The 27,186-nt window shown below is 32.2% G+C and overlaps 1 protein-coding gene across 1 annotated transcript; it reads right to left on the bottom strand.

The window, feature by feature from the left end:
• LOC145324643 (uncharacterized) lies at positions 1-26,605 on the bottom strand. The gene is made up of 5 exons (XM_080167221.1): positions 26,402-26,605; positions 13,499-13,740; positions 11,669-11,723; positions 1,249-1,763; positions 1-795 (listed from the first exon to the last, which is right to left on the bottom strand). Exons 1-5 carry the CDS (start codon positions 26,451-26,453, stop codon positions 130-132), a joined length of 1,530 nt encoding a protein of 509 aa, XP_080023347.1. The 5' UTR covers positions 26,454-26,605; the 3' UTR covers positions 1-129.
• Positions 26,606-27,186: the final 581 nt, after the last annotated feature.

Below are 27,186 nucleotides of genomic sequence, written 5' to 3'. Positions count from 1 at the left end.
TTTGTTTCTATTTTTTCCCAGGCATTTGTATTGAATGTATTTTTAAAATAAAATTAAGGTTTCTTTCACTATGTAAAGAATGTATTTTATATAATAATAATGTATTATGGTTCTTTGATTGTATGCCCTTTATCTTGAGGACTTAATGTCTAGGGGCGTTTTATATTCACTTTCAAAGCTAGAATCACTAGAGGTTACATGTTGTACTAGGTTCAGCGGTTCATAATAAGCAGGTTTTAGTATAGTATTTGAGGCGTAGTGGTTCGAGCCCCCACTCCCCCCACCTCCACGCCCATCCCCATAATGGATGGGGTGTAGGAGGTGATGGGTCAAATGATGGGAGGGCACGGCGTATTCATAGCCGTTAGCGCCAACCTCTAGCCGTACACCGCCAGCAAATTCTTGGTGAGCGGTGTTTAACAGCCTGTTTTGTGAGCGGAATGAGGTTGTCGGCGATGTATCGTCCCAACCGCCGCTTCCCGCCGTTCCGTTAGTGCCCAAAAGACCGGCGCTAACGTTCGGCCGGCGATCCCACGTTATATTCCTCACTCCGTATTCACTACATGACGTTGAATGTCGGCTGCTGCCGAATTTTTTGGTTTTATAGCACAGTAATGCAGCGGCCATAACGATGGTAAGCGTCACTATTATGACAATCGCCATGGCGATGGCCCAAACTTTAACGGGTATCTCGCCGTTGACGTCATTATTGACCAGCACAACTTCGTGTGTCTTGTACATGAGCTGCCGTGAGGGGCTGAAATCGCCGTGGGTATCGCCATACTGGGCCGCAACCTGTAAAAGAAAGATATTAATAATAATAAAGTAACAGGATATTTGTTTGTCTCTCTGTTTGTTTGTTTGAACCCTAGGATCTCGCTAACAACAGAACCGTTATGGTTTTCCTTTACAATATAGCTTCTCATAGGTCCTGGAAAGATTTATAACTATTTTTGGGGAAAGTACCAAGAGAAATCACCCCTAGAACCCCCCTCCCCAAACAAAAGGCCTCTAGGGGCGTAGCCACTAGTTAATAATAAAGTAAATAATTAAGAAGTATGGACAGAAATGATATTTTTTCACAAAATTGTCCCTTGCCTTTCGAAAAGCAATTACAAGCTTCAAACAGCAAAAAAGCAAATATGTCCGAAGTGAGCAAGGTAGTTTTATAGATTAGTTTAGGTATACACTATACAATAGATATATTAATATGTAGATATATTGTAAATAGATAGATAGATATATTACCTGAACGCTATACGCTAGCCCAGGGTCTAGGGAATGCAGTTTGATCTGTGTCACATCCGCCTCCACCGTTATATTAGTCACAGCGGCGGAATTCGCCGTTAACAGAATGATATATCCCGTTACATGCTCGCCAACCGCCGTCCAATGGACTATTCCCGTCACAGGATCCACCATATAGGCGTCGGAAATCCGCGGGATTGCGGGAATAATCTCCTGACGGATTTCAACCACCCGCCGTGCAACTTTAACCGTTACCGGCAAATCCCGCCGGGTAACGTCACTGTTACTAGCCAAGCACACATAGCTGCCCCCGTCTTCTATCCCCGCCTCGGGGATGAACAGATCGCCGTTTGCCTTGATGACAAAATAGTCGTCGTTGACCAGGGTGTGCCCATCCTTTTCCCAGTAAACTTTGGGTACCGGATTGCCTTCCGGCGGCCGACATTGGACCAGCAACGGCTGCCCCTCTTCAACTTCTAGCTGCCGTTCGACGTCGCCGAATTTGGGTCTCATGTCTGAAATAGAAAAAATTGTATTAGTTATCAGGGATCTAAAGGGAAAAGACAATAGCTGATAAATTGATGTACATTCCCAATGATAATACACAATATTATACCTTCTGAAGAAAACAATTAGTGGTTGAAACATTTGAACACTTAATTTAAACCCACAAAAAATATAGTCCACAAAGTTATTGAGCCAAAAAATAAGAAAACTTTGGGGACTAGTGTATCAAACAGCCCAATGTCCCCTCCCTCTCTGATTAGTTATATAAAAAAATCTGAACTAGTTTTAAAATCAAAAAATCATCATTTTTGCCAGAAAACAAAATTATCACTGACTTAAATTTGCCAAATTGCACTTTTAATATCAAAATTGTGTAGAAAATTTATAAAATTATAATGTAAAATATCTTCTTTATGATCTTTCATCATAATTATATGGATATATGGATAGAGGGTAAAAAAGAGCCTCAAATTTTGACGGCATCACTCCTCCTCTTTTTTGTACCCTTTAAATTTTTTGGTGTGTTCTTATGTGGATACCATTTTTATAGCACTTTTTTTGTCCTTTATCTATCTAGCTATCTATTTAATTTTATGTATTTCTATCTATCTAAAATCTATCCATTTAATCTATATTTCTATCTATAAATCTAAACTATCTATTCATTTCATAATCAATCTATACATATGTCTAACTGTATATTCATATATCTATCTATCTACATATGTATTCACTCATTCATCTAGCTATCTGACTATCTATCTATCTAACTTTCAATCTATCTATCTATTTCTATCTACAATATATAAACACCCTCATATAAAGGGGCACATCAAGTCAAAATTCTTTTTTTGCAGGCAGCAGTCAAATAATTTTTTAAACATCATCACTGAAAGAAACATGTATTCTTTATAATAGTTTGAACATAATATTTAGTGATTTATTTAAAAAATTAGCCAATACCAAAAATATCTGTCTTAAAACATATTGATATAAATAAATTATTTTCTTACTAGATACTGATTGCCAAGGTGAGGGTACTGGCCTGTTTATTAAACTAGTCCCAAAAGTTTTATAATAACGTTTTCTTATTCGTTGGCTTAACAACCTTGGATACTTTTCTTAAATTTTGTTTGGTTGGATCATATAGTTGAGAGTCGAAATGTTTCAACAACAAATTGTTAGGGGTAATTAGGCGTATCATCATTAAGGATGAACATCAATTTTTCGGCCATTGTCTTATCCCTTAAGATCCCTGCATAATAGGTCTAGAAATTTATTTTATAGATTTGTATTCCCTATCCTAGCTGAACATGATAGAAATTTAACGCCTTTTGTGTCTAATCCATATAATGCTAGGGTGTGTGTCTGTCTGTATGTCCATCAGGTGTGTGTCTGTCTGTCTGTTTGTCGGTCGGTGTGATGTGCAAAAAAGCAGAGGGAAAGGGGTTAATTTTGGCTGTCAAAACACGGAGACTAAGTCTTTGTTAACGTTTTTATCTAACGAACTTTTTTAAAAAATTTGCTTTGAGCAATATTAAAAATTATCAGATAGATATTTATAATATGTCTATCTTATGCTTTTTTTATCTATTCATTTAGTTAAATATCTATTTATCTATCTTTTAATTAGGGGCCTATCTATCTATTACAGGGATTTAAAGGGATAAGACAATGGCCGAGAAATTGATGTATGTCTTAAATGATGAATCACACAATTAGCCTTTCTGTAGATTACATTTAGCGGTTGAAACGTTTGGACACTCAACTTAATAAACCAACCAATCAAAATTATATAAAAGTCCCCAAAGTTGTCAGGCCAACGAATAAGAAAACGTCTTATAATACTTTGGGGACTAGTGTAATAAACAGCCCAATCTTTCTTTCTGTATACCTTATCTATTCAAATATTATATCCTTCTTTCTATTTGCTAGCTTCTAAACAATCAAAAATTCTAAATTAAATTTGATATTGTTTTAAATCCTAAATTCAAAATTGCATAATTAAAGGAAATTTAAAAATTAGATTTGCTTTTCAAAAACATGAAAATCATTGAAATTAGTTGAAACAATAAGAGTGAATTTTAAACAACTAAAATATTCTAAAAATACTTGATTTCATATAAATAAATGCGTTTTACTAGTGTATTATTTTTATAATGGATATAGAATACGTGGAAATATTGACACGGGAAAATTTGAGGTCAATATTGACCTTCTTTATTTGTCAGTTCGTTCATCTAGTAGGAAGGAAGGAAATGGAGTAAAGGGGGGTAGGCAGGGGTGTTGTTATTTTAGCCAGCTGATAGTTTTATATACCGATTATCATCATAGTTTTTTACTGCCTTAAAAGTTACTAGCGGCTTCGCCCCTAGCCTCTAGGGGCTTTGCCCCAAGAGGTGATAAAAAAAAAAAATTATGGCGAAAATCGTAAAGAACCATGGAAATCTCTTTCAAAAAAAAAAAAAAAAAAAATTGGGGGGGGGGATATTTTGGTTTTTGGGGGGGTTGGGGGTGTCCCACCCCCCAAGAAAATAGCTTAAAACCACCACATGACCAATAGGTAGATACCCTGAAGAGTAGAATCCGATCGGTTCAGTGGTTACCGAGATCTTAAGGGACAGACAGACAGACGGACAGACGGACAGACAGACATCGTTCTACTTTGTATTATAGATAAATAAAGCTACTAATACCTAATTTTTTAAAACATTTGTAATTTCAAATAAACATTAAAACAAAAATTCAGCTTAATTGCATTCAAATTTCGGAGTAAAAGTTTTTTATTTAATATTTTTTTTGCTTTTGTTTTTGTTAATGGAACCGTAGAAAATTAAATTATAAACTCGGATTACCATTTCCTATTTAGAGCAGGGTTTTAGCTAGATATGCATTGTTTTTTTTTTAAGTAGCACAGCAACTTTTTTTATGGGGGAATGAAAGTTATTTTTCCTATTTATTGATAATTCCTTTAGTTTTTCAAATTAATGTTCTGCTTATTAAATTCTGATACTCGAGCTATTGTTCGTTTGTCCTTCCTTTATATATTAGAGCTTCGCTTTTGTGGAAGTTATCATCTTTGCTTAATGAATAAATTGATTTATCCTTTTAAAACGACATGACATATTTTAACCCAATTAGCAATGACACAATTAATTCATTAATAACAAAAAAAGATCAAGGATGACAACTTTCATAAGTAGCACTTTATTACACTAGTCCCCAAAGTTTTATAGTAGTGTTTTATTTTATTTGTGGGCCCAACAACTTTGGGGACTTTTTATCGGTTGATTCATTAAGTTAAGTGTTCAAACGGTTTCAACCAAAAATTTTAATATACAGGAGGGGTAATATTATTTATCATCATTGGGGATGTACATCAATTTATCTGCCATTTTATTATCCCTTTTAATCCTTGGATTAATAAACAGATCTTGAAATTTGCCAATTAGCAACTCAATTTTTAAAAGCACAATTATGCATTTATCATTCTATTTTTAAAACTTGGATGTGTTTATAAAACTGGTAATAAAATATAACATAACTAGCGGCTACGCCCCTAGAGGCCTCTAGTAGCATTTTAAATGTTTTTTTTCTATGTTCCGTCTGTGATTTCTCTTGGGAGGGTGGTGGTACCCTCCCCAAAAATAGTTATAAACCTTCCCGAGAATGAGAAGCTACCCTGTTAAGGAGAACCCGATCGGTTCAGCGGTTAGCGAGATCCTTCAGTACAAACATACACCGTGACAAACAGACAGCCTGTTACTTTATTATAAGGATAATTTAGGCTTTTTAATAGCAGCTATAAATATTTTTGGTAGTTTTGATGCAATATGATGTTTAAATAAAGTTATTTCAAGTGTTTAAATTGAGCTAATTTGTAAAAAATTCTAGTTTAATTTCATTTTAGTGATGTAATTAAATTGTTGCTTTTATGACAATTAATAAAGATTTAGATAAATTCTTACTACTTTTTTAGTAAGACTAGGGCTTTCACAAAAAGTCAAAGAGAGAGAGAGGGGACAATGAGCTGTTTATTTCACAACTCCCCAAGGTTTTATAATAACGTTTTCTTATTCATTGGATTAACAACTTTTGGGACCTTAGTAAATTAGATTGTTTGATTCATTTAGTTGAGTGTTCAAACGTTTCAACCACTAATTCTGATCTACACAAGAGGTAATTTTGAGAATCATCATTGGGGATGTACATCAGTTTATCGGCCATTGTCTTAACCCTTTAGATCCCTGACAAAAAGTACCACCTTACACCACCTAATTGATCTATTCAATAAACAAGTACAGGGTGCGCCACATAAATCTGGACTTTTTTTTAAACGTCCATAGCGCAAAAACTACTTGACCAATCAGGACGTTTGACCCCACTATAAAAAGCTTAGGTAATGACCTTTTTGCCCATGAAAATTATTGGACAATGGAGGACGTGTACGCCGAGCTGGCCGCGCATATTTTCAACAAGGTAGATTCGAATTGCGCAGATAGTTTACCGTGGATTTATGGCTTGGGCCTACTAAATCTTACCTCAGCCCATCTGAAGGTGAGATGGACTAATGAAACTTGCTGGAGATACTATCAGATACCTAGTGAAAACACTAGAAAAGACTAGAGCTCTCTATCACAGCTGACTTGGCTGAAGTACTCCGACAAAGTGGATCGTGGTAGATTTTAAGATCTCAAAAACGTCAAAAATCTTGTAAATTTCTCGGTTCTTGACTTCAGGGGCCCATATGGAACCTTGAAACTCGTTTTAGACTATGTAATGCGCTGATAACCCTATCTTGATCTTCATGCCATTTTTAAATAGGTATAAAACGTTGTTCTAGCTTAACTGTGGTCCAAATGAGAGCCGCCGTGTCAAAGGGTAGCTTTAAAGATGGGTTAATTTGGATCCTGCGGTTACTCACGTCCTTAAGGAGATGTTGCCTCCCAGCAGCCCCGATCTTAATCCAATGGACTTTTGGGCCTTGAGCGCCATTAAAGCATGAACCAATAGACGCGCCCATACCAAAAAGACCTCTCTCATTGCTCCTATCATGGAGAACTTCGCCTGCTTGACCAGGGACATGATGACCAGGGTCGGCGGGCGGTTCAGGGGGCGGGTAGAAACGGTGATTGAGGCTGGCGGCGATTTTATTAAATAATCTAATAGTCATATACCTAAGTTGCATCCCAGTTTTTAAAATTCAATAAAATCTTTAAAATTGACGATTTTATGTTTATTTGTTCAAAAATAAGAAAAAGTCCGGATTTATGTGGTGCACCCTGTATATCTATAACAACTACATAAACATTTTCAAATAAAAACTAGGGGTTGTAAATATTTTAAAAGTCTATCAGTTAATCCATACATACATTCATATAACCAGGGATCTAAAGGGATAAGACAATGACCGATAAATGTATGTATATCCCCAATGATTATACTCAAAATTATCCCTTCTGTATATTACAATTAGTGGTTATAACGTTTGGACACTCAACTAAATCAATATCCAATAGAAGTCCCCAAACGATATTATAAAACTTTAGAGACTTGTGTAATAAACAGCCCAATGTCCCCTCCCTCCCTGTATAAGTTTTATAGCTAATAGTAAACTGATAAACTGATTGGGAGTTTATTTCATTGTAAAGATTCGTTTTAACAAAGACATTGTTTTCAAAGGGGTTATCATAGAATGTCGACATTTATTAGCTATTATCATTGGGCTGGTCCCCAAAGTTTTCTTATTCGTTGGCTCAACAACTTTGGGGACTTTTATTGAATTTTGATTGGTAGGCTCATTGAGTAGAATGTACAAATGTTTCAACCACTATTTATAATCTTCAGAAGGAATAATTTTGTGTATTATCACTGGGGAAGTACATTAATTTTAGTTTTATGGGTATTATAGAAACACCCTATCCCTTTGAAACCCTTAATCCTCTAGATATCGAAATTTCAATCAGCTATATCATAGTTTTTACTATATATTTTTACATATAAGGATTACAATCTAAACTATAAATCTAAAATAGCAAAAAATAAAGAGTAAATTTGCGTCATAAATTTGAATATTTTAAGCTAATTAGACAATTCTATCATATAATACTCATTGTCGGTATAGAAATCATCAAAAAAAGAATGCATTTAATTGTAAAAAAAGCTTGTATCTTAAAAACAATCGATATAGGATATATGTGGATATTTGTCGTCAATATAGCTTGCTTATAAGGACCTCATTTAATGGACATTTCGTTCATTCAGTAGGAAAAGAGGGGATAGGGTATAATTTTTTAGCCAGCTGCAAGTATTACTTTAACAGATTACATGAAAATATGGTGCAAGATCCAAGTAATAAATATATCGATTTAAAAAGCACGCTTGCAAAAAAGCCGCCAAATAATGCAATTTTGTAGTGCAAAAAATGGGCTGCATTTAACTATGTCGTAAAATGCTTGAAATATTTGCAATTTAGATTTTTCTAATCTAAAATATTGGCGTTAAAACAGTATATATTATTGCAAGGAGGGAGGGGACATTGGCTGTTTATTACACTAGTCCCCAAAGTTTTATAATAACGTTGGCCTAATAACGCTAAGGACTTTTATTCAATTTTGATTGTTTGGTTCATTAAGTTGAGTGTCCATTAGACCCCCAATTATGATATACATAATAACCACTTCTGTAGATTATATTTATTGGTAGAAAACTTTGACCCTACTAGTTTGTACAACTCAATCAAGAATGAACTTAAGTACCAATAATTTAAAGGCTAGCGAATGAGAGAACATATTGATAAAACTTTGGGTACCAGTATAATTTACAGTCCAATGTAATATTGCTTTGTTGATAAAATAAAATGTGAAAACGAAATCTAGGGTACAACGTTCATTAACAGTCCTTCAAACTAATATTTGTTAGCGAAGCTAATCTATAGTTTACTTTGTATATCTGTCCGTCAGTTAGTCAGTCCTCAACGCTAGGGAAGAAATGTGATTTTTTCATCTGCAATTTAAACGGCATGTTTGAATCTTCCTATTGTTTTTAAACCTTGCTTGAACATTACTATAACAATAAGGTACAATTTTTTAGGTCTGAAACTCCATAATCAATAAATATTTCTAATGTTTAATTTGCAGAACTTTGTTTTTATGGATGTTGTCATCCTTGTTTTTTAAAAAAGTTGCACTTTTGTTATTACTTATTTATATAAAAAACTATGTTTATAGAACTTAAAAGTGTGACAAAAATAATAAATCAAGTTTTTTGGGTGCTAAAAATTATTTAATTATCTATTTTTACCCAAAGTGAGAGGGGACAATGGGCTGTTTTTTACACTAGTCCCCAAAGTTTTATAATAACGTTTTCATATTCGTTGACCTAACATCTTTGGGGACTTTAGTGAATTTTAATGGTTCTTTCATTAAGTTCAGTTTTCAAACAATTAAACCACTAATTTTGATCACTACAAGGGGTAATTTTTTTGTATCTTTATTGGGGATGTACATAAATTTATCGGCCATTGTCTTATCCCTTTAGAGCCCTGATAGTTCTAGCAAAGCTACTCAAACAAGGATGACAACATCCATAAAAAGCGAAGCTCTGAAATGGTGGGTCAAACGTGTAGCGTGTCAGAACTGAATAAACAGAATATCAATTTGTATACGTCTAATAAACATTATAAGTAAATTTGTTGCAAAAAATACAAGATACTGTTTAAGGACATATCTTTAGGGCTTGGTTATAGATTTGCTTCGCTTAACATGTACTTTGTTATCCTAGGAGTGAGTAATCCAAAAGTAAATTCAATCTATTGTCCCCATCTCTATTTTCTGTTTTATGATATATTATAATAGCGGCTGCTCCCCTAGTATCTAAGAAAGGAAGGGAAAGTAAAATAGCAAAAATCCATCCCAAAACTTGAATTAAAACTTGAGTGGTTCATATGATCTTAGCTTACAAACAAGAAAACCTTCCTACTTTTTTCGCTGTTTTTCTTGGAAGCTGATTTTTATGTTTATTTTATTGTTATGATTTGAGATAAAGTCTGTTTGAGTGTTTGAATTTATAGTCATTTTAGGATTAGTTCGAAAAGCTAAATAAATAATATAAAAACTATGTTAGGCAATTCTTGAGATAATAATGAGCAAGAATGAACCTTAGTATTTTAGTTAGTAGTAAGATTTTTATTGAGCTATATTTTAAGAAACTTCACATAGGTCCTTGGAGGGTTTAGGCTATTCATAGTTTCATTGTCTGTTTCGTGTTATAAAGTCTATTTTCTTTTTAAAAAATAAATCTTTGGATGGTTTTAGCCTCTTTTGTTAAAAATATATTTTTTTTAAAAAATGGATACAACCCTAATGTATATCTTTACATAAATTAGATGAATTTTATGTTTATTTGAATTTTTATGTCATTCATAGCTAACTTAATTTTGTCTGTTTGTCTGTTTGTCTGTGTAAGTGTGTGTCTTTCTGTATGTTTTATCAGTGAACTAAGACGATAAGACAATGGCAAATAAATTGATGTTCATCCCTTATGATGATACACAACATTACCCCTTCTTTAGATTACAATTAGTGGTTGAAAGGGTTGGACACTCAACTTAATGGACCAACCTATCAAAATTCCCTTGTGTACAAAAATTGTTATGCCAACGAATAAGAAAAATTATTGTAAAACTTTGGGGACAAGTGTATATAATAAATAGCCCAATGTCCCGGCCCTCCCTCCCCCCTGATGTTATATATAAACAAAAACTACTAATAATATAAACATGATATTAAAATTCAGATTCAGCTTTTAATTTTCAAAGATTTTATAATAAAAACAAATATATTTATAGTAGATGTTTATTTATGTTTTTTTCCTCCCAAATCGCCTTAAGAAAATCAAATAATGAAAAAATAATAAAAAGATTTTAATTTTTTTTATTAAGTAGTAAGGTTAATATGTCTGTAGCTTAAGATTAAAAAGATTGAGTTTTCCATTTTTGGGTGGTATTATGGTATTTTATTTTAAATTTAAGTCTTATGATGGTTTTAGGTTATTTTTCTGTCCTTTGAATATAATGCTCCTAAATGCTACAGGCGCAGCATTACTGACAATTTTCCACGAATATTAAAATAAATATCATAAATATTATGCCAGTTTTCTTGGCCCGGGCTTTCGGCCCCTCTGGACTATAAAAACTGGTTTTGATCTTAATATTTTTCATTTTAATAACCGCGAAAAGCTGTCTATAATACAATGCCAATAATAACTATATTAAAATTTCAAGTCTAATAATGTCAATGTTATTTAGTGCTAATCTGAAGTTTTTTTTTATAAAAACAATAAACTAGTATTGATAATACAAATAAAAATATCTATCTATCTATGTTTTATTTATTAAAATTAAAGATTTTGACTTCAACAAAGTGTGATAATGTATTGGATTTATTGTTACATGGATATTACACCAGATTATCATGTACTCCTAATAAAATGAAACTCGTAGCTGGCTAAAATAATGATACTCTTCATCCAAACCCATTTTCTATCCCCTCACCCACTGGATGGACGAACTGACCAATAAATCATGTCCATGTAATAAGCTACCTGATTTGACAATTTGATTTGTCTTAATATCCACGTATCCACGTATGTTTTATATCTTTTGATCATGTCTATCTTTTTAAAGATTATTTATCTATGTATATATTTATTCATAGGTTCTATTAAAAAAAAATCTATCCACTTGACTAAATCATCATTTATTTATTTTTCTTTCTATCTATCTATCTCAACTTACATGTAACAGTGAGTCTGGCTGGCTTTGATTCAACACTCCCATCCTTGTTTTCTGTCTATCTATCTATGTACATATCTATCTATTCATCTATCTATGTATCTATCTATCTATACTTACATGTAACAGTAAGTCTGGCTGGCTTGGATTCAACACTCCCATCCTTGTTTTCAGCCTGAAATAAAAAAAATAATTATTCCTTTAAAAATAAGGTACAATCTTAGAAGTAAGGCTTTATGGGCATAGGTATTATGTATTAAGTTCTAATTTGCGATTCCTAGGATTTTTAGACAAATATATGAATATTTTTAAATTCCCTGTTAAGGAGAACCTGATCGGTTCAGCGGTTAGCGAGATCCTTCGGTACAAACACACAGACACACAGACATCCTGTTACTTTAGTATAAGGATATATTCTTTCCATTATTGATGTTGTTATCCTTGTTAAAAATCAAAAAATATGTAAATATTTAAGAGAAATAACCTCAGAAAACTAATCTTCTTATTGAATTGAAAAGAAAAACATACTATAATCGATATATTATTACTTGGATGTTGCACCAGATTTTCATGTACCTTAATAAAGTGATACTCGCAGCTGGCTTAAATAATGAAACCCACACCCTCCCCATCCGCCCACTTAATGCACCACCCTCCTAAGGGATGGACGAACTGACCAATAAATAAGGTTCATGTGAGCAATCTAAATTGACGAAAAATTTTCTAAAGTCAATATATCCACATATATCCTATATCCATAAACATACACCACACTAAAGAAAATTTGAAAATGGATCGATAATTTTAAAAAGTTTCCCCTTCTTAAAAAGTTTACTTAAAAGGTTTTTCTTGTAAATTTATAAATAATGTATACAAAAAAAATAATGCTGATTTTTGTAAAATAATCCTTCAAATATATTTCTTCATGAAACTTTTAGAATTAATCCTTATATAAAAGAAACAAGAAGTTTGTCTGTTTGTACCCAAGGATCTCGCAAACCGCTTAACCGATATGGTTCTCCTTTACAGTGTAGATTCTCTGAAAGGTCTATGGCTTATTGAAAAGGCTTTGCTACTTATGAATGTTGTCATCCTTGTTTTTTTTTCATTGTTTTATATATGCTTTTACTTAAATTAAAAGTTTCATGAAGTATCTTTATAAAAAGCATAGTTGCATGCTATTTACAATTGAATTTAAGGAAGTTTTTAATTTCATTTTTAAATCTATTTAAACTAAAAATAGAAAATGCACACTTCTATCTATCTATCTTATTTATAATCTATTAATCTATTCATTCATTCATCCTTTATCTATCAATCTATCCCTATAACTATGAATCATAAGGGATAAAACAATGGACGATAAATTGATGAACCTCCAAAATGATGATGACAAAATTTCCATTTTAACCATTTAACCCATTTTAACCCAACAAATTAGTAAAAATACCCAAAGTTTTATCTATAATACAAAGTAGAACGATGTCTGTCTGTTTGTTTGTGTGTTTGTGAGTGTTTGTTTGTAGCGAAGGATCTCGCTAACCATAGCTTCTCATAGGTCCCGGTAAGGTTTATAACTATTTTCTTGGGAGGTGGGACACCCCCAACCCCCCCAAAAATGAAAAATACCCACCCAACAAAAAAAAAATTCCCCCCTCCCGAAAAAAATAATTTTTCTTTTTCTTTTTTATTTTAAATCTAAAATACGAAAATTGGTTTAATCAAACCTCTTGGGGCAAAGCCCCTAGAGGCTAGGGGCGAAGCCGCTAGTAGTCAATAAAGCAGTCTATCCATATATCATCTATCTATCTATCCATCAAACCTACCTTGCAATGATAAAACCCCGAATCCTGCTGCCTTGCCCCACCGTCCTAAGGAAGAACAGCGCTCTGTCTATCTATCTATCCATCCAACTTCAATATATCTATCTATCTATCCAAGCAAACCTACCTTACAATGATACAACCCCGAATCCTGCTGTCTAGCATTCTCCACTGTCCTAAGGAAGAAGAGAGCCCCATCCGGCAGTAGAACCATATGATCCGGAGCGGATTCTAAATCCACAGCTACTCCGTCCTTGTACCAGGTGACAAACGGCTCCGGCTGGCCGCGGGCCCCGCAGTTAAGGGTGGCTGGGTCGCCGCGGCTAACGGATTGGTCTGTAGGGTTCTCGTTGATCGTTGGGATTCGACCTACACAAAGATAAATGATGTTAGAATATACTTGATAAAATTTTTTTTGTCTATTTGTGTTGATAATAAGGACCTAATAATAGAGAAGGAGGAGATGGATGGGGGTTACCGTTAATTTAGCCAGCTGGAAGTATCACTTTATTAGAGTACATGAAAATCTGGTGCAACATCCAAGTAATTATATATCGATTAATAATAATAGGAAGTTATAGCAATTTATGGTCTGATTATCAGGGATCTCAAGGGATAAGACAATGGGAGTTTAAGTCACAATAATTATGATAAAAAAAATAGCCCTTTTGGTTTAGTTTAGAAACTCATAGCTTTAAGCTTTAAGCCAATGTACGTATTTATAAAACTTTGAGTACCAATATAATTCACATTCCAATGTCCCCGCCCTCCCTGCTTATTAGGCATATTTTGAGATTTAATTTACATCAAAATCTGACAACTATTGATTTTTAATTAATATAAAATAAATCAACTGTAATGATTAATTGTATTAATTAACTCCTTTTTTGGCGACTTGCAAATTTTAGCCTTAGATGTCTGGATGTCTTATAGACGTACTACAGGGATCTCAAGGGATAAGACAATGGAAGATAAATTGATTATACATCCCCAATGATAATCTACAAAATTATCCCTTTTGTAAATTGACATTATTGGTTGAAAAGTGTGTACACTAATCATTTAAAGATTTAGAGCAAACGAATAAGATAACGTGGTTATTAAACTTTGGGTAACAGTGTAATTTACAGTCCAATGTCCCCTCCCTCCCTGGATAGATAGATATCTTATTTTCGTGTCTGTGTGTCAAAATTAATGAGCGGCCACAAGTCAAAATTTGCAATAATTAAAATTATTGATTTGTGCCATTTTTATTTTTTGGTAAGGGGACTTTTGGGGTGATTTCTCTAGGGAGGGTGGAGGAACCCTTTCTCAAAAATAGTCAAAAACCTTATCTGGACCAGTGGTTAGCAAGATCCTTTGCTACAAACACACAAACAGACATCCTTTTACTTTTATATTAGATCGATAAAATCTTTTTTTTATCAACTTTTATAGAAAAAAAAGTTAAAAATAAAGAATTTTTGCCCTTGTTATATGTTTACTTAGGATTTATATTTTATTTGCTTCAAACAATTGCACTTATAAAGAACGAGTTTTTTTCTTCTTACTCATTGTTTGTTTAATTCCCTTTTTTAAGTGGCGAAGCTACTCTATAATATTAACTTTGTCTGTCCGTCAGTCCGTTAAGATATGATTTTCTCGGTTGATATGGAAGCTAGACAGCTGAAATTTTCAGTGAAGATTCTTATGGTATATACGCTTCAAGTCTATACATTGTTTTGTCCGTCTGTCTGTTGGTCATGCTTCAAAATAAACGCTCTTTTGCGATTTTCCGTTTGTCCATTTCATGACTTTTATGCTTCGCTACTTATGGATTTTGTCATCCTTGTTTTTAATATAATACAAAAAAAACTACAAAGCAAATTTGTTTAAAGCTTAGTAAAATACACAAAAGTTTTAAATACTAAAGATAACTATAAATCTTTCATGAATTAATCAAAATATCCGCAATATAAAATAGTTATTTGTCGCATCCAATTATAGACAACTTTCCGCGGATATTTAAATAAAACAATCAGTTTTTTAAGCTCCAAGAGGCTAAAGGCCCAAGCTAACAAAACTGCCATAGATTTTATGATTTTTATTTTAATATTCGTTAAAAATTGTCTTTGATATGATGTTATACATGATTTTTCAGTATGTCTGAGAACCAGTTCCAATCCAGTGAATATTAATCGGTTTCCAAGCCATTCTGGATAAAAATTTACTTTCTATTTAGAATGTCAGCCTGTCCATTAAGATCTCATTGACATAGCCAGTTAAAGATGGTGGCGAAGCCATGAATAAACAAATCCTAAATTCTTACTAAATTTAACACAAGTGCTATAAAGTAAACAACTAGTAAAAATGATATATTGAACAGAAAAAGCGCTAATTTTTTCAATGTTTAATTTTTTTAACCTATGTCTTGCCTTGCTTGTTATGAATGTCAAGTTACATGCTAGTGTTATTGTTTGTTTAAAAAGTGGGATAGATAGATAGAGAATTAGAAAGAAAAGATAGACAGATACTTCAGATAGATAGATAGATAGATAGATAGATAGATAGATAGATAGATAGATAGATAGATAGATAGATAGATAGATAGTTAGATAGATAGATAGATAGATAGATAGATAGATAGATAGATAGATAGATAGATAGATAGATAGATAGATAGATAGATAGATAGATAGATAGATAGATAGACAAATAGATAGATAGATAGATAGATAGACAGATAGATATAGATAGATAGTGTTTATGTTTGCCCCATAGAGTTGCTGTCATATATTTGATTTAAAGTCCTCTTATAGTAAAGTCTCCTAGTGCTTAATGTCTCTCTTAAAGTAACACAACCAATATTTAAAAGACCTTTACCCTTAGAAAAAAGCTTAAAACTAAGTATTATAAGCAACAAACATCCCCAATTATGGTAAACATATTGCCCCTGCTGTGCATTGAAATCATTTGTGAAAAAGTTTAATAAGTCCCCAAATAATGTGTTTGAAGAATAAAACTTTGGGTACCAACGTAATTTACAATCCAATATCCCCTCCTTCCATGTCACAAACCCACTTATAAGTCAAGCCATTTTAGAGATATGTTTAAACATAAACATTCAACTACTAGTAATCAAAATTATTTGTGCCACTTTGCAAGTTTTGTTTATTTATCTATGGTCATCTTTCTTATTTTAGCTCGTAATATTCGTAAACATTTTACATAAATCGAAATATTATTATTTGGATGTTGCACCAGATTTTCGTGTACTATGATAAAGTCATACTCGCAGCTGGCTAAAAACCTATGCCCTTCAGTTACCCCTCTTTACACCATCCCCTCCCCTCCTACAGGTTGATCGAACTGACAAATAAAAAAGGTCTATATTAACAACCTATATTAGGGACAAATTTTCCCCTGTCAATATATCCATATATCCTGTATCCATTTTACATAGTAAATATTATATAAGTATTTCACATACATAATAACGGGACTTTAAACTTTGAGGAATGGAGGAAGAGATTTGTTTAATTCCCATTGGCTTATCCATTACCCCTGACTTTCACACAGGTAGGGATTGGACATTAAACTGTTAATGCACTAGTACCCAAAGTTTTATTCTTAATCGTTGAATCAAAGACTTTGGTTGGTGTCCAAACTTTTCAACATATATTTTTATCTCAGAAGGGGAAATTTAGCCCATCATCATTGGGGTGTGTACATCAATTTATTGTCCATTATCTTATCCCTGAAAATTATCTAGCCTTTAAACTTGATTTTTTAAAGTTTATTAATTTGACTTTAAAGTGGAGTTTGATGTCATAAAAAATATAATTCGTCCTAATTATGTGCATTAGCTTTTTTCGACCTTTGCGCAGATTTAGTTGCAAATCTTAACCAATTGTCCGTCCGTCTGTCTGTCTGTTTAAAGCGTTATGGGGAGAAACATGAATTATCTAGCTGCTATTCTAGATAGACAGCTGATTTATTGTGATTGAAGATTCCTTGTACCAGTGGGCATCTAGTGTATAATTGGTCCGTCAGTCTGTTATTCATGCTACAAAGACCTATACAAATATTATGTGTCTATAAAACTGAATATTTGCTCTATAACTGACTTTGTCTGTTTGTCAACCCATAATTTGTGGTGCTTGTGGATGTTGTCATCCTTGTTTAAGGTAAAAATAAATCTGCATTTTACAATTTTTCTTGGAGTATTAAAGAGATTTAAAGGCAGTATCTACTTTTTACATGTACAAAAATTGTAGTTTAAATAATATTTTAAGGATATGGCTTTTACTTTATTAAATAAAAAGACAATTATGTCCATAAGTAGCGCAACATTGAAAAGAACAGTAAACTGTTATACAGTAATGACTTATAATATAATACAAAGTAGTAGGTTTTTTTTGTCTGAAGCTTAAGATCTCAATATCTACTAAACCGAATGTGTTCTCATAATCCTAGATTAGTTTTATGCTATTTTTAGCCCATTTGAATACATACAACCTAGATGCTAGAGGCTCAGCCGCTAGTAAAGTTATATAGTAGCTGTGCAATTTATAAATAACAATGCATATGTGTATTCATATATTTAGCAACTATTTATTTAGTTCTTATAAGTTTTGAATTTTAGCAGGGAGGTAGAGGACAATTGGATTGTAAATTATACTGATACACAAAGTTTATTGATCTTATTCGTTGGCTAAAATTCATTTGATTCTATTTACCCTTAAATATTCTATCGGGTGATTCTATTTGTCATAATTGGGGGTGTATAAACAATTTATCATCCAGTGTCTTATCCCTTCAGATCGCTGAATTTTAGCAACACATTTATTTAGCAATCAAGTTTTTAACAATTCATGCTGTTTGCTCCATTTATAGATAGATAGCTAGCTAGCTAGATAGATAGATATGTGGTAAAGTCATTCTTTACCACAATAAGTACCACCTTAAGATATCCCATGAACTAGGGAACCTTATTATCACTAGGTAGGTACTTGGAAGATGTAGGCTGGGAGGACTTCTGGGATGGAAGGTCATCTTGGTGAGGGTTCTTCAGGCAGGAAGGTCTTCTTGATGGACTGCTACTTCCTTGTTGTATTACAAAGATAATATTTGTTAAATAACAAAGATTTCTTTGGAGTTATATATTTATTTTGACTGTTAACAGTTTCAAAGCAAATACAGAACTGATTTATTACAATAAATATCTCAGCTTTTATACCCGTCAATTCAAATCAGCTGACAAAATATTGCCTTCATTTTTAAAATGGCTGCTCCCATGATTCAAAATGGCTGCCTTCATATTCAAAATGGCTGCCTTCATATTCAAAATGGCTGCCTTTTGTTAACAAAATTTGAGTTGACAATAAGAAGATCAGAACATCAATATAGACATTATATACATCATATACATATCATTTATATACATAAAATTTATGATACTAGTATTCAATCTATTGTGTTGTGCTCATTTTCAATGCTAGGAGATCAGAAAATGCAGTATGTGTGTATCAGAGTTCATGCATATTGATTTTTATTGAACTTTGCATTTTTACAATAGAGAATGTGAAGAGTATTAAGGTTATATTGCACCTTTATACATAGTTTTGTAATCACACAAGTTTTGTTCTTTGACCACAAAGGTATACTAAGTTCTTCAATCACAAAGATAAGTCTTTAACCATAAAGGTCACTTCAGTTGACCACTAAGGTCTTTGCACAAAACCACAAAGGTTTGTCCTGGACCACAAAGGTCCCTTGATCAACCACTAAGATTCATCCTTGACCACAAAGGTCCAGTCTATCACAAAGGTCCAATATATATGTCCTGGACCACAAAGGTCCCTTGATCAACCACTAAGATTCATCCTTGACCACAAAGGTCCAGTCTATCACAAAGATCCAATATATATGTCTTGGACCACAAAGGTCCCTTGATCAACCACTAAGATTCAGCCTTGACCACAAAGGTATTACTTAATCAATCTCTATAATATAGTTAACCACCAAGGTTTATTTTATCACAAAACCACCAAGGGTAAACATTAACATAGTATTCAAGCTTGGCAAATATAACTAACTTTTTATATTGCCTTGCTTAATACTCCACTATATAATTTCAATTGTTTGAAATCTTGATAAGACAACTTGTTTATTGCGTCATTATTTATTAGTTTCTAAACAAGGACGGCTTTACTACAGATAGATAGAAAGATAAATAATTGCTAGATAGATGGATAGATATTTTTGCAAACTCATGGGCCATCTGCGAAATTTTAGCATCTAGTTTAAGTGTTTATGCAAAAATGTTAAAAATAGTTTTTAATTGCATCGTATTGTAGCCAGCTTTCCGCGGATGTTAAAATGTAAAATTATAAGATTAACATCAGATTTGTTAGCCCCGAGGAGCCAAAGGCCCGGTTTAACAAAACTGGTATTAATTGTATGATTTTTTATTTAAATATTTACAGAAATTGTCTGTAATACAATGCTATACATGATTTTTTACGAATATTAAAATAAAAATCTTAAATCTAAACTAGTTTTTTTTCTTTTTTAAATTCGCAGAAAACTGTCTGTAATACGATGCGATCAATAACTAAATTACATTTTGATTAGTTTTGTAAAAATACTTGTTGTTTTGCGAGTCTGTACTCTATAAAGCTTTCTGCGAACAATAGAAAATGTTTAGGAAAATCTTAAAATGAACAATGATTTTGAATTATTAGGTTTTACTTCTCTAATAAATCATGTACATTAATTTTACTTAATTTAATCCTTATAAAGTAATAAGATGTTTGTCTGTCTATATGTGTGTACCGAAGGATCTCTCTAACCGCTGAACCGATATGGTTCTCATTTACAGGTTTAGCTATTTCGGGAAAGGTTACCACCACCCTCCAAAGAGAAAATTATCGAGAATGAGCAGGGATCTAAAGGGATAAGACAATGGACGATAAATTATTGCACATCCCCAAAGATAATAAATAAAATAACTCCAATCTGTATTTTTGAATTATTGATGGAAAAGTTTGAACAAACTCAAAGTTTTTGAGCCCAAGTATGACAAAACGTAGTTATAAAACTTTGGGTACCAGAATAATTAACAATCCATTGTCCTCTCCCTCCCCCTCCCTATTAGAAAAATATCTCCTAGAAAGGAGAAGGACATATTTATCTGATTCTCAGATATTTTAATTCACTTTGACAGTAAGAAATTTTGAGGGGTGTGACTTGGAAACGGCAAAAATTTGGAGTTTTCCCACATATTTCCTGGAAGAGTATGGACATTGGGACAATAGGCTGTTTATTACACTAGTCCCCAAAGTTTTAAAGTAATGTTTTCTTGTTCGTTGGCTGAAGAACTTGGGGGACTTTTATTGAATTTGATTGGTTGGTTCATCAAGTTGGGTGTCCAAACGTTTCAACCACTAATTGCAATCCAAAGAAGGGATAATTTTGTGTAGAATCATTGGGGATGTTTATCAATATATTGGTCATTGTCTTATCCCTTTAGATCCCTCGGACATTTGGGACTTTTTATATATCTATTTTAGATTTTTTAAAACTTCAATTTTAAAAACTTTTCTACTATTAATCTTAGTCTTCAGAAGGGCTTAAATTATCTATCACAATTGGAGGACTATATTAATAAGCTATTTTATTAAATTTGTTGTAATGTGATTTATATGAAATTTAAGCTTACATATCTAAGTATACTATTTCACCGATTTTTAGTTCTAATTAAAAACTTAAATCAAATTATTTACAACAGATCTAAAGGGATAAGACAATTGGCGATAAATCTATGTACATCCCCAATGATGACACACAAAATTACCCCATATATAGAATTCTATTAATGGTTGCAACCTCTGGAGTCTCAACAAAATGAACCAACCAATCAAAATTAATAAAAACCCATAATGTTTTTAAATCAACGAATAAGAAAACGTTATTATAAAACTTTGCAGACAGCCCAATGTCCCCTGACAGATAGGTATATGATAGCTTATGCAACGGCCAACCCAGGTTATGAAAGTACCAAACTATGCATAAAAATATGTGAATATGTGTAATAATTTTATTATTATTATTTTGTATGCGTATGTTGAAATACATATCTATCTATCTATCTATATAGATTTTTAATTAGGCTTTTAAAGAACGCTGGGGGTCTAAATAGAGAATATATAAACTGATTCTTGATTTAATTGACTTATTATTGTAATTTTTTTTTTAATTTAAATTTTAAAGAGAATGATAGATAGGTGGATAGATTTGCAGAGAGAGAGAGACAGACAGAGAAAGACAGAGAGAAAGGCATAGAAAGATAAGAAAAGAACAAAAAGAGAGAGAAAAAGAAATTGTTCTCCATTTCCCTATACCTAATTTGTCCTAGGAATTACATGCCCCACTTATAGAGAAGAATTTGCATGAGGTATTTCTCAGTAAACAAACAAATTCTCTGTCTCTCTCCCTTTCTTTCCTTAATTATCTTTCTCTCTACTGAACCGATTGAGTCCTTAATTTTAAGGAAAGCTTTACATACCTCCTAAGATGCTTAACGAATTTATTTTCTTATAAGTTATTTTATGGTTTTACGCTATTTTACTGCACCCTACCCCCCCAAAGAAGCCCCCCCCCCACGTCACCTAAAAATAAAATTGATTACAACCTCATTTTTAGGTACACTATGTTTTAAATATACAATATAATAAAGATAAAATACCCTAAAAACACTTTTATAGCCCCCCGACTATGTTGTTGAAATGATTTATTCGTTTTACAGAAATAATCATACATCATATAATAAGTAAAATAAGAAAATAATGATAAATTAGATATGTGTTAGTAAGTTAAGGGTTAGCAGTTATACATATGAAATATTTATAACTAACATAAAAAAAAACTAACTACACAATTAAAATGATAATGTTTGAATTGGTTTGGTGTTCGTGTTTCAGTTTGTTAAGAGTTGATTGGTTTAATTGATAGCAAGCATTTTGGATAGCCCCCCGACTATAAAGCTCTAAAATTGCTTCTATTCATGTAGTTCAAGTAAATCTAAATTTTCTGGGTGTTCAATCACTTTCACGATTTTATCACATTATCAAATATTCAGAATCGCATATTATTACTACAGCACAAACTAGTTTTATTTGTTAATAGAGGCCTCTAGGGACAATTGAGGGAAAAAGTAAGGGGAAAAATCGACCCCCATATCTAATTTTAGTTTTAAAAGAAAGTTTTTGGCAGGGGTTAGTTTCTCCTGGGAGGGTGATTGTATCCTCCCCCAAAGCAGTTTTAAACCTCCCCTAGACCTATATGTATGTATTCAAAGGGGTAAGAAAAGTGGGAAAATAGCCTAAAACCAAACTTAGATATAAGAATTAAATATCGGTTCAGTAGTTATGAAAATCTTAGGCTACAGACAAAAAAACCTTACTACTTAATAAAAAGGATATGTGGAATATATGGCACACCAAATTTCCAAATTAAGTGTCAAGGAGAAAGATATTTTATGGCCGACATGAAAATTTGTTAACAAAATTGGGGGGAGAGAAAAAATAGGTAGTTACAGGGATCTTAAGGGATAAGACAATGGATGATAAATTGATGTACATTCCCTGTAATGATGAACAAAATTATTGGTTGAAAAGTTTGGATATTTCTATATTAAACCAACTATTTTAGTGTCGAGGGTACACATTTCTAAAACTTTGGGTACCAGTATAAATGAGAGTCCATTCCCTCCCTAAAGTTGCGTAGCTACTCTATAATTCAATCCTGACGTATGTCAGTAAGTCATTTATTCCAAGATAAATGACTTATAATTTGATTTTAAAAAATATAAAGCAAATTAATTACAAATTTATCAAAAAAAATAGAGTCAAATACAGTGATATATTAACAATACCTGCTGAATTCCCATTAACATAAACCCTTGAAACAGAAAAATTGGAGTAAAAACGCTTTTTAAAAACTATGTGCATGCCTGTTTTATGACAAATTCAAAGTAATTTTCTTGTGACTTTTCCAATTATCTTGTCTTAAAAATCAATTTTTCCAAGTATCAGAAAAAAGTAAAAGTTGAATCTTAAAACAAAGATTTAAAAAAGAAATAATATCCGCTAGATTAGAACCAGTTCTGCTCCATACTGAAAAATCAGGTATTGTATCGTATAATATACAATTTTGCAAGAATAATTACAAAAAATCATAAAATTATATACCTATCAAAATAATAAAAGACTCTTCGGGCTAACAAAACTGGAATTAATCTTATATTTTTTATTTCATTATCCGTGGAAAGCTGCCTATAATACGAGGTAATAAATAACTATTACCTTATAGATAAAATTTTTTTTAATGAAATAAATTCTTTAAAAAAATACTTTAAAAAATCTTAAAGCATAAAGATAAAAAAAAATATCAAATTAAATTAGCTTTCTTCCCTCGCTTCAGAGCCCTATCTATCTTATCTATTTTCTATCTATCTATCTTATCTGGCTATCTATTTTTTGGAGCATTGAAAATTGTGTGAATATTTTCCAATGAGTAATTTTATTGGCTCTCTCTAATTCCTGAAATGTTAATACTAAAAAGCAAAACAGCTTTCCGCGGATATTTAGATGAAAAGTTACATAATTAAAACCAGTTTTGTTAGCCCCGACGGGCTGAAGGCCTGGGCTAAGAAAACTGGTATTAGTTTTATGATTTTTGTGTTAATATTCGAGGAAAATTGTCTGTAATACGATGCTATACATGAATTTTCAGTATAGCTGAGAACCAGTTCTAATTCAGAGTATATTAATAGGTTTCGAAACCATACTGGAAAACACAATATTTTTTTTTGCTGTTTTTGAAAAACAGTCCTAAAAAGCTCTACTTCACGTAGTTAAAAAGTAATTTTTATTACATACAGTTAAAATACAAAAGTTATTCAAGCACGGGGGGGGGGGGGAGAAAAAAAGCATGGGTTGGATATGACAATGGCCGAGAAATTAATCCCTTTCCAATACTTTGGCTTGTATACTGGGAGGATGGGGTCATATATTACCCTGGCACCCAAAGTTTTATAATAAGGTTATCTTATTAACTCAAAAAAACTTTGGGTACTCTTACTAAATTTTAATTGATTGCAAACTTTTCAACTAATAATTTTAATAAACAGGGTATTTTTGTTTATTATCATTGGGGATTTATATCAATTTATCGTCCATTGTCTTATCCCTCTCTGAGAAAAAAAGGAACATTACATGTTTGCGGTTTTAATCGAGGGGTTCAACAGGGATTTTAAGGGATAAGACAATGGACAATGAATTGATGTACATCCCCAATGGTGATAAACAAAATTAACCCTTCTGAAGATTATAGAATATACTTATTTGGATAAAAAATGTACTAAGTACTAGGTTCTAGAAGCTGACCTAGCACAAAATCATATGTTTCAGAGTTAGATATAGCTCTTGGTTCAAATCTTATGATTAAAAATTTTGATATCCGCGAGAAGCTGTCTATAATGCGATGCAATAAATAACTTGATGAGACAGTGAAATCAATTGATAGATATTTTAAAATTTCACATTTATGTGAACTATTTCTGTATTGGAAAACGGAAGCAAAGAGTTCATATCCTATTAAAATTTATGGCTTTTAATTGACATAAAGTATTATATGTAATTATGTCGGCATTTTATAATTGTTGTCACTACTATAAAAAAAACCTTAAAATCTATTTCGCGTATAGGCTTTGAAACCAATATATATCCGTTGGATTAAAACCGGAACATAGCCTCACTGAAAAATCATGTAAAGCTTCGTATTACAGACCATTTTCCAAAAATATTAAATCGTAAAATGATTACAGTTTTGTTAGCCGCGGAGAGCTGTCAATAATGCGATGCGATAAACAACTAATATTGAATCGTATTAGAGACACCTTTCTACTAATAGTAAAATAGAAAATCTTAAAATCGATTCTAGTTTATGGCCCTGAGGGTCCAAAGACACGGGCCAACAAAACTGGTATAAATTTAATGATTTTTATATTATTATTCGAGGAAAATTGTCTGTCATACAATTCTATACATGGTTTTTCAGTATGGCTTAGAACCTGTTCTAATCCAGCGGATATTAATTGATATCATTTCAATTTAATAAGAGAAACTAAGTTTAACTGATAATTTTTCTTCTAAAAGTCTTTGAGAATTTCAATATTCATAATTTCTATCTATCTATCTTTCCAATAATTATCTATCTATCAATCTTTTGTGAATTTAAGGAAGTTTTTTCAATATTCAAATTTCAATAGAAAATCAATATTTTATAATTTTTCTTCTTTGGATTATTTTAAGAATTTTGAAACAATTTTCTTTTCTTTTCTTTTATTTATTTACTAGCGGCTAGGCCCCTAGAGACCTACTTACGATAAAAGAAGGGGGGGGGGGGGGCGGCCCTATGAAAGATTTATTAGAAGGAAAAATAAAGCTTTAAGTAAAAACCAATTCAAATCAATTTTTAGTACAAAATTTTCACCTTTCTAATATTTTTTAAATACTACAATTGTTCTTATAAAACATGCTTGAAAACATTCAAATTCATAAACAATTTCATTAATTCTTATTTTTGACAAACTTTCAATTTTAAGAGTAAGAGGTTGCGTGATTTTTAAGAGAAAGAAAAATATAAGATTTAGTTTCTTAACTTTATATGATTGTTTAAAATACAAAATTAATGATTATGAATTAAATAAAATGAATTATAAACTGCAGAGCAAATATGTCTATTAATTTTGTCCATGTATTGTAAATAAATCACTTAAAATCACATTCTGGGAGGATAACTATAAATAAATTTTAGAAATTCTACCTAAGTTTTTAAATTAGCTAAAAAGGGGAGTTTTTTAGTTTTTTTTCCATTAAATGACGAACATACCAAGACAATCTATAGATTGGCTACGCTATTTAAAAAATATGTAATTTTCTTCAAAAACTTTAAGAAATAAAATAATTTTGAAAATGCAACTTACCCAACGAAAAAGAGAAATAACTAAAAATCACAATTGCTTTTAACCAAATCATTTTGATTTTTCAAAAATCTTTATTTTTTCTATAACTCCACTGTTATTTTATCTAACATAAATCACTTGAAATCATAGTTTTATCAAAATCATGTTATTTTTTTAATATCTTTAACGTGGCCTTGCTCTCAGGAAGGCTTTTAACTTACTAACTTAAAAGTAAAATTATTTTGTCCCGGCCCGACTTCAAAACCGACGACATCCTTCCCCTTTTGTCGCTAAATGATTCATCCCCCCCAAAGTTCACACTCTAAGCGCGAAGGAAGCGCACTTACTTGAAGAAGAAAAATCGGGGAAACGGGAATTGGAAAAAAAAAATCCGGGAACGTAATAATTTGTGTGCACGGTAGGGGGGCGCGGACGGACGGAGGGGGGAGGGAAGATGTAACGCGCTCTGAGGTTAAAAAAGGGGAAGGTTATGCACGGAACGTGCACACTAAGTGAGTAAGAATAAAAAGGGGGTGGGGAATAGATTCTAAAGGGAATGGGGAGAGGGAAGGGTGTGTGTGGACATGAATATCAGGAAGTACCCCTTCCAACCCCACCCCACTCCCTTTTATGGATATCTATCTATGTATGTAAATGACTATCTATCTATTCCTATTCCTACTCTCTATTACTATGAAAATAGGGAATATTTTGTTTTTGCTTTCTATAAAACAATTCTCTTAAGTCTCTCTCTCTCTCTCTCTCTCTCTCTCTCTCTCTCTCTCTCTCTATCGCTCTTTCTCTCT

The sequence above is a fragment of the Acartia tonsa genome, chromosome 7 (genome assembly GCF_053477335.1).
Source record: "Acartia tonsa isolate MP-2025a chromosome 7, ASM5347733v1, whole genome shotgun sequence".
Classification (NCBI taxonomy): domain Eukaryota; kingdom Metazoa; phylum Arthropoda; class Copepoda; order Calanoida; family Acartiidae; genus Acartia; species Acartia tonsa.
The sequence above is the reverse complement of the archived record's forward strand: the minus strand, read 5'-3'. Positions and strand labels throughout refer to the sequence as shown.

Excerpts from the sequence above, each read along its gene's own strand:
- LOC145324643 (XM_080167221.1), bottom strand. The coding sequence starts at position 26,453 with ATGATTTGGTTAAAAGCAATTGTGATTTTTAGTTATTTCTCTTTTTCG. Across the intron at positions 1,764-11,668 it reads AGCCAGACTTACTGTTACAT|ACATGAGACCCAAATTCGGC; the intron begins GTAAGTATAGAT and ends TTTCTATTTCAG. Across the intron at positions 796-1,248 it reads GGCTAGCGTATAGCGTTCAG|GTTGCGGCCCAGTATGGCGA; the intron begins GTAATATATCTA and ends TTTCTTTTACAG.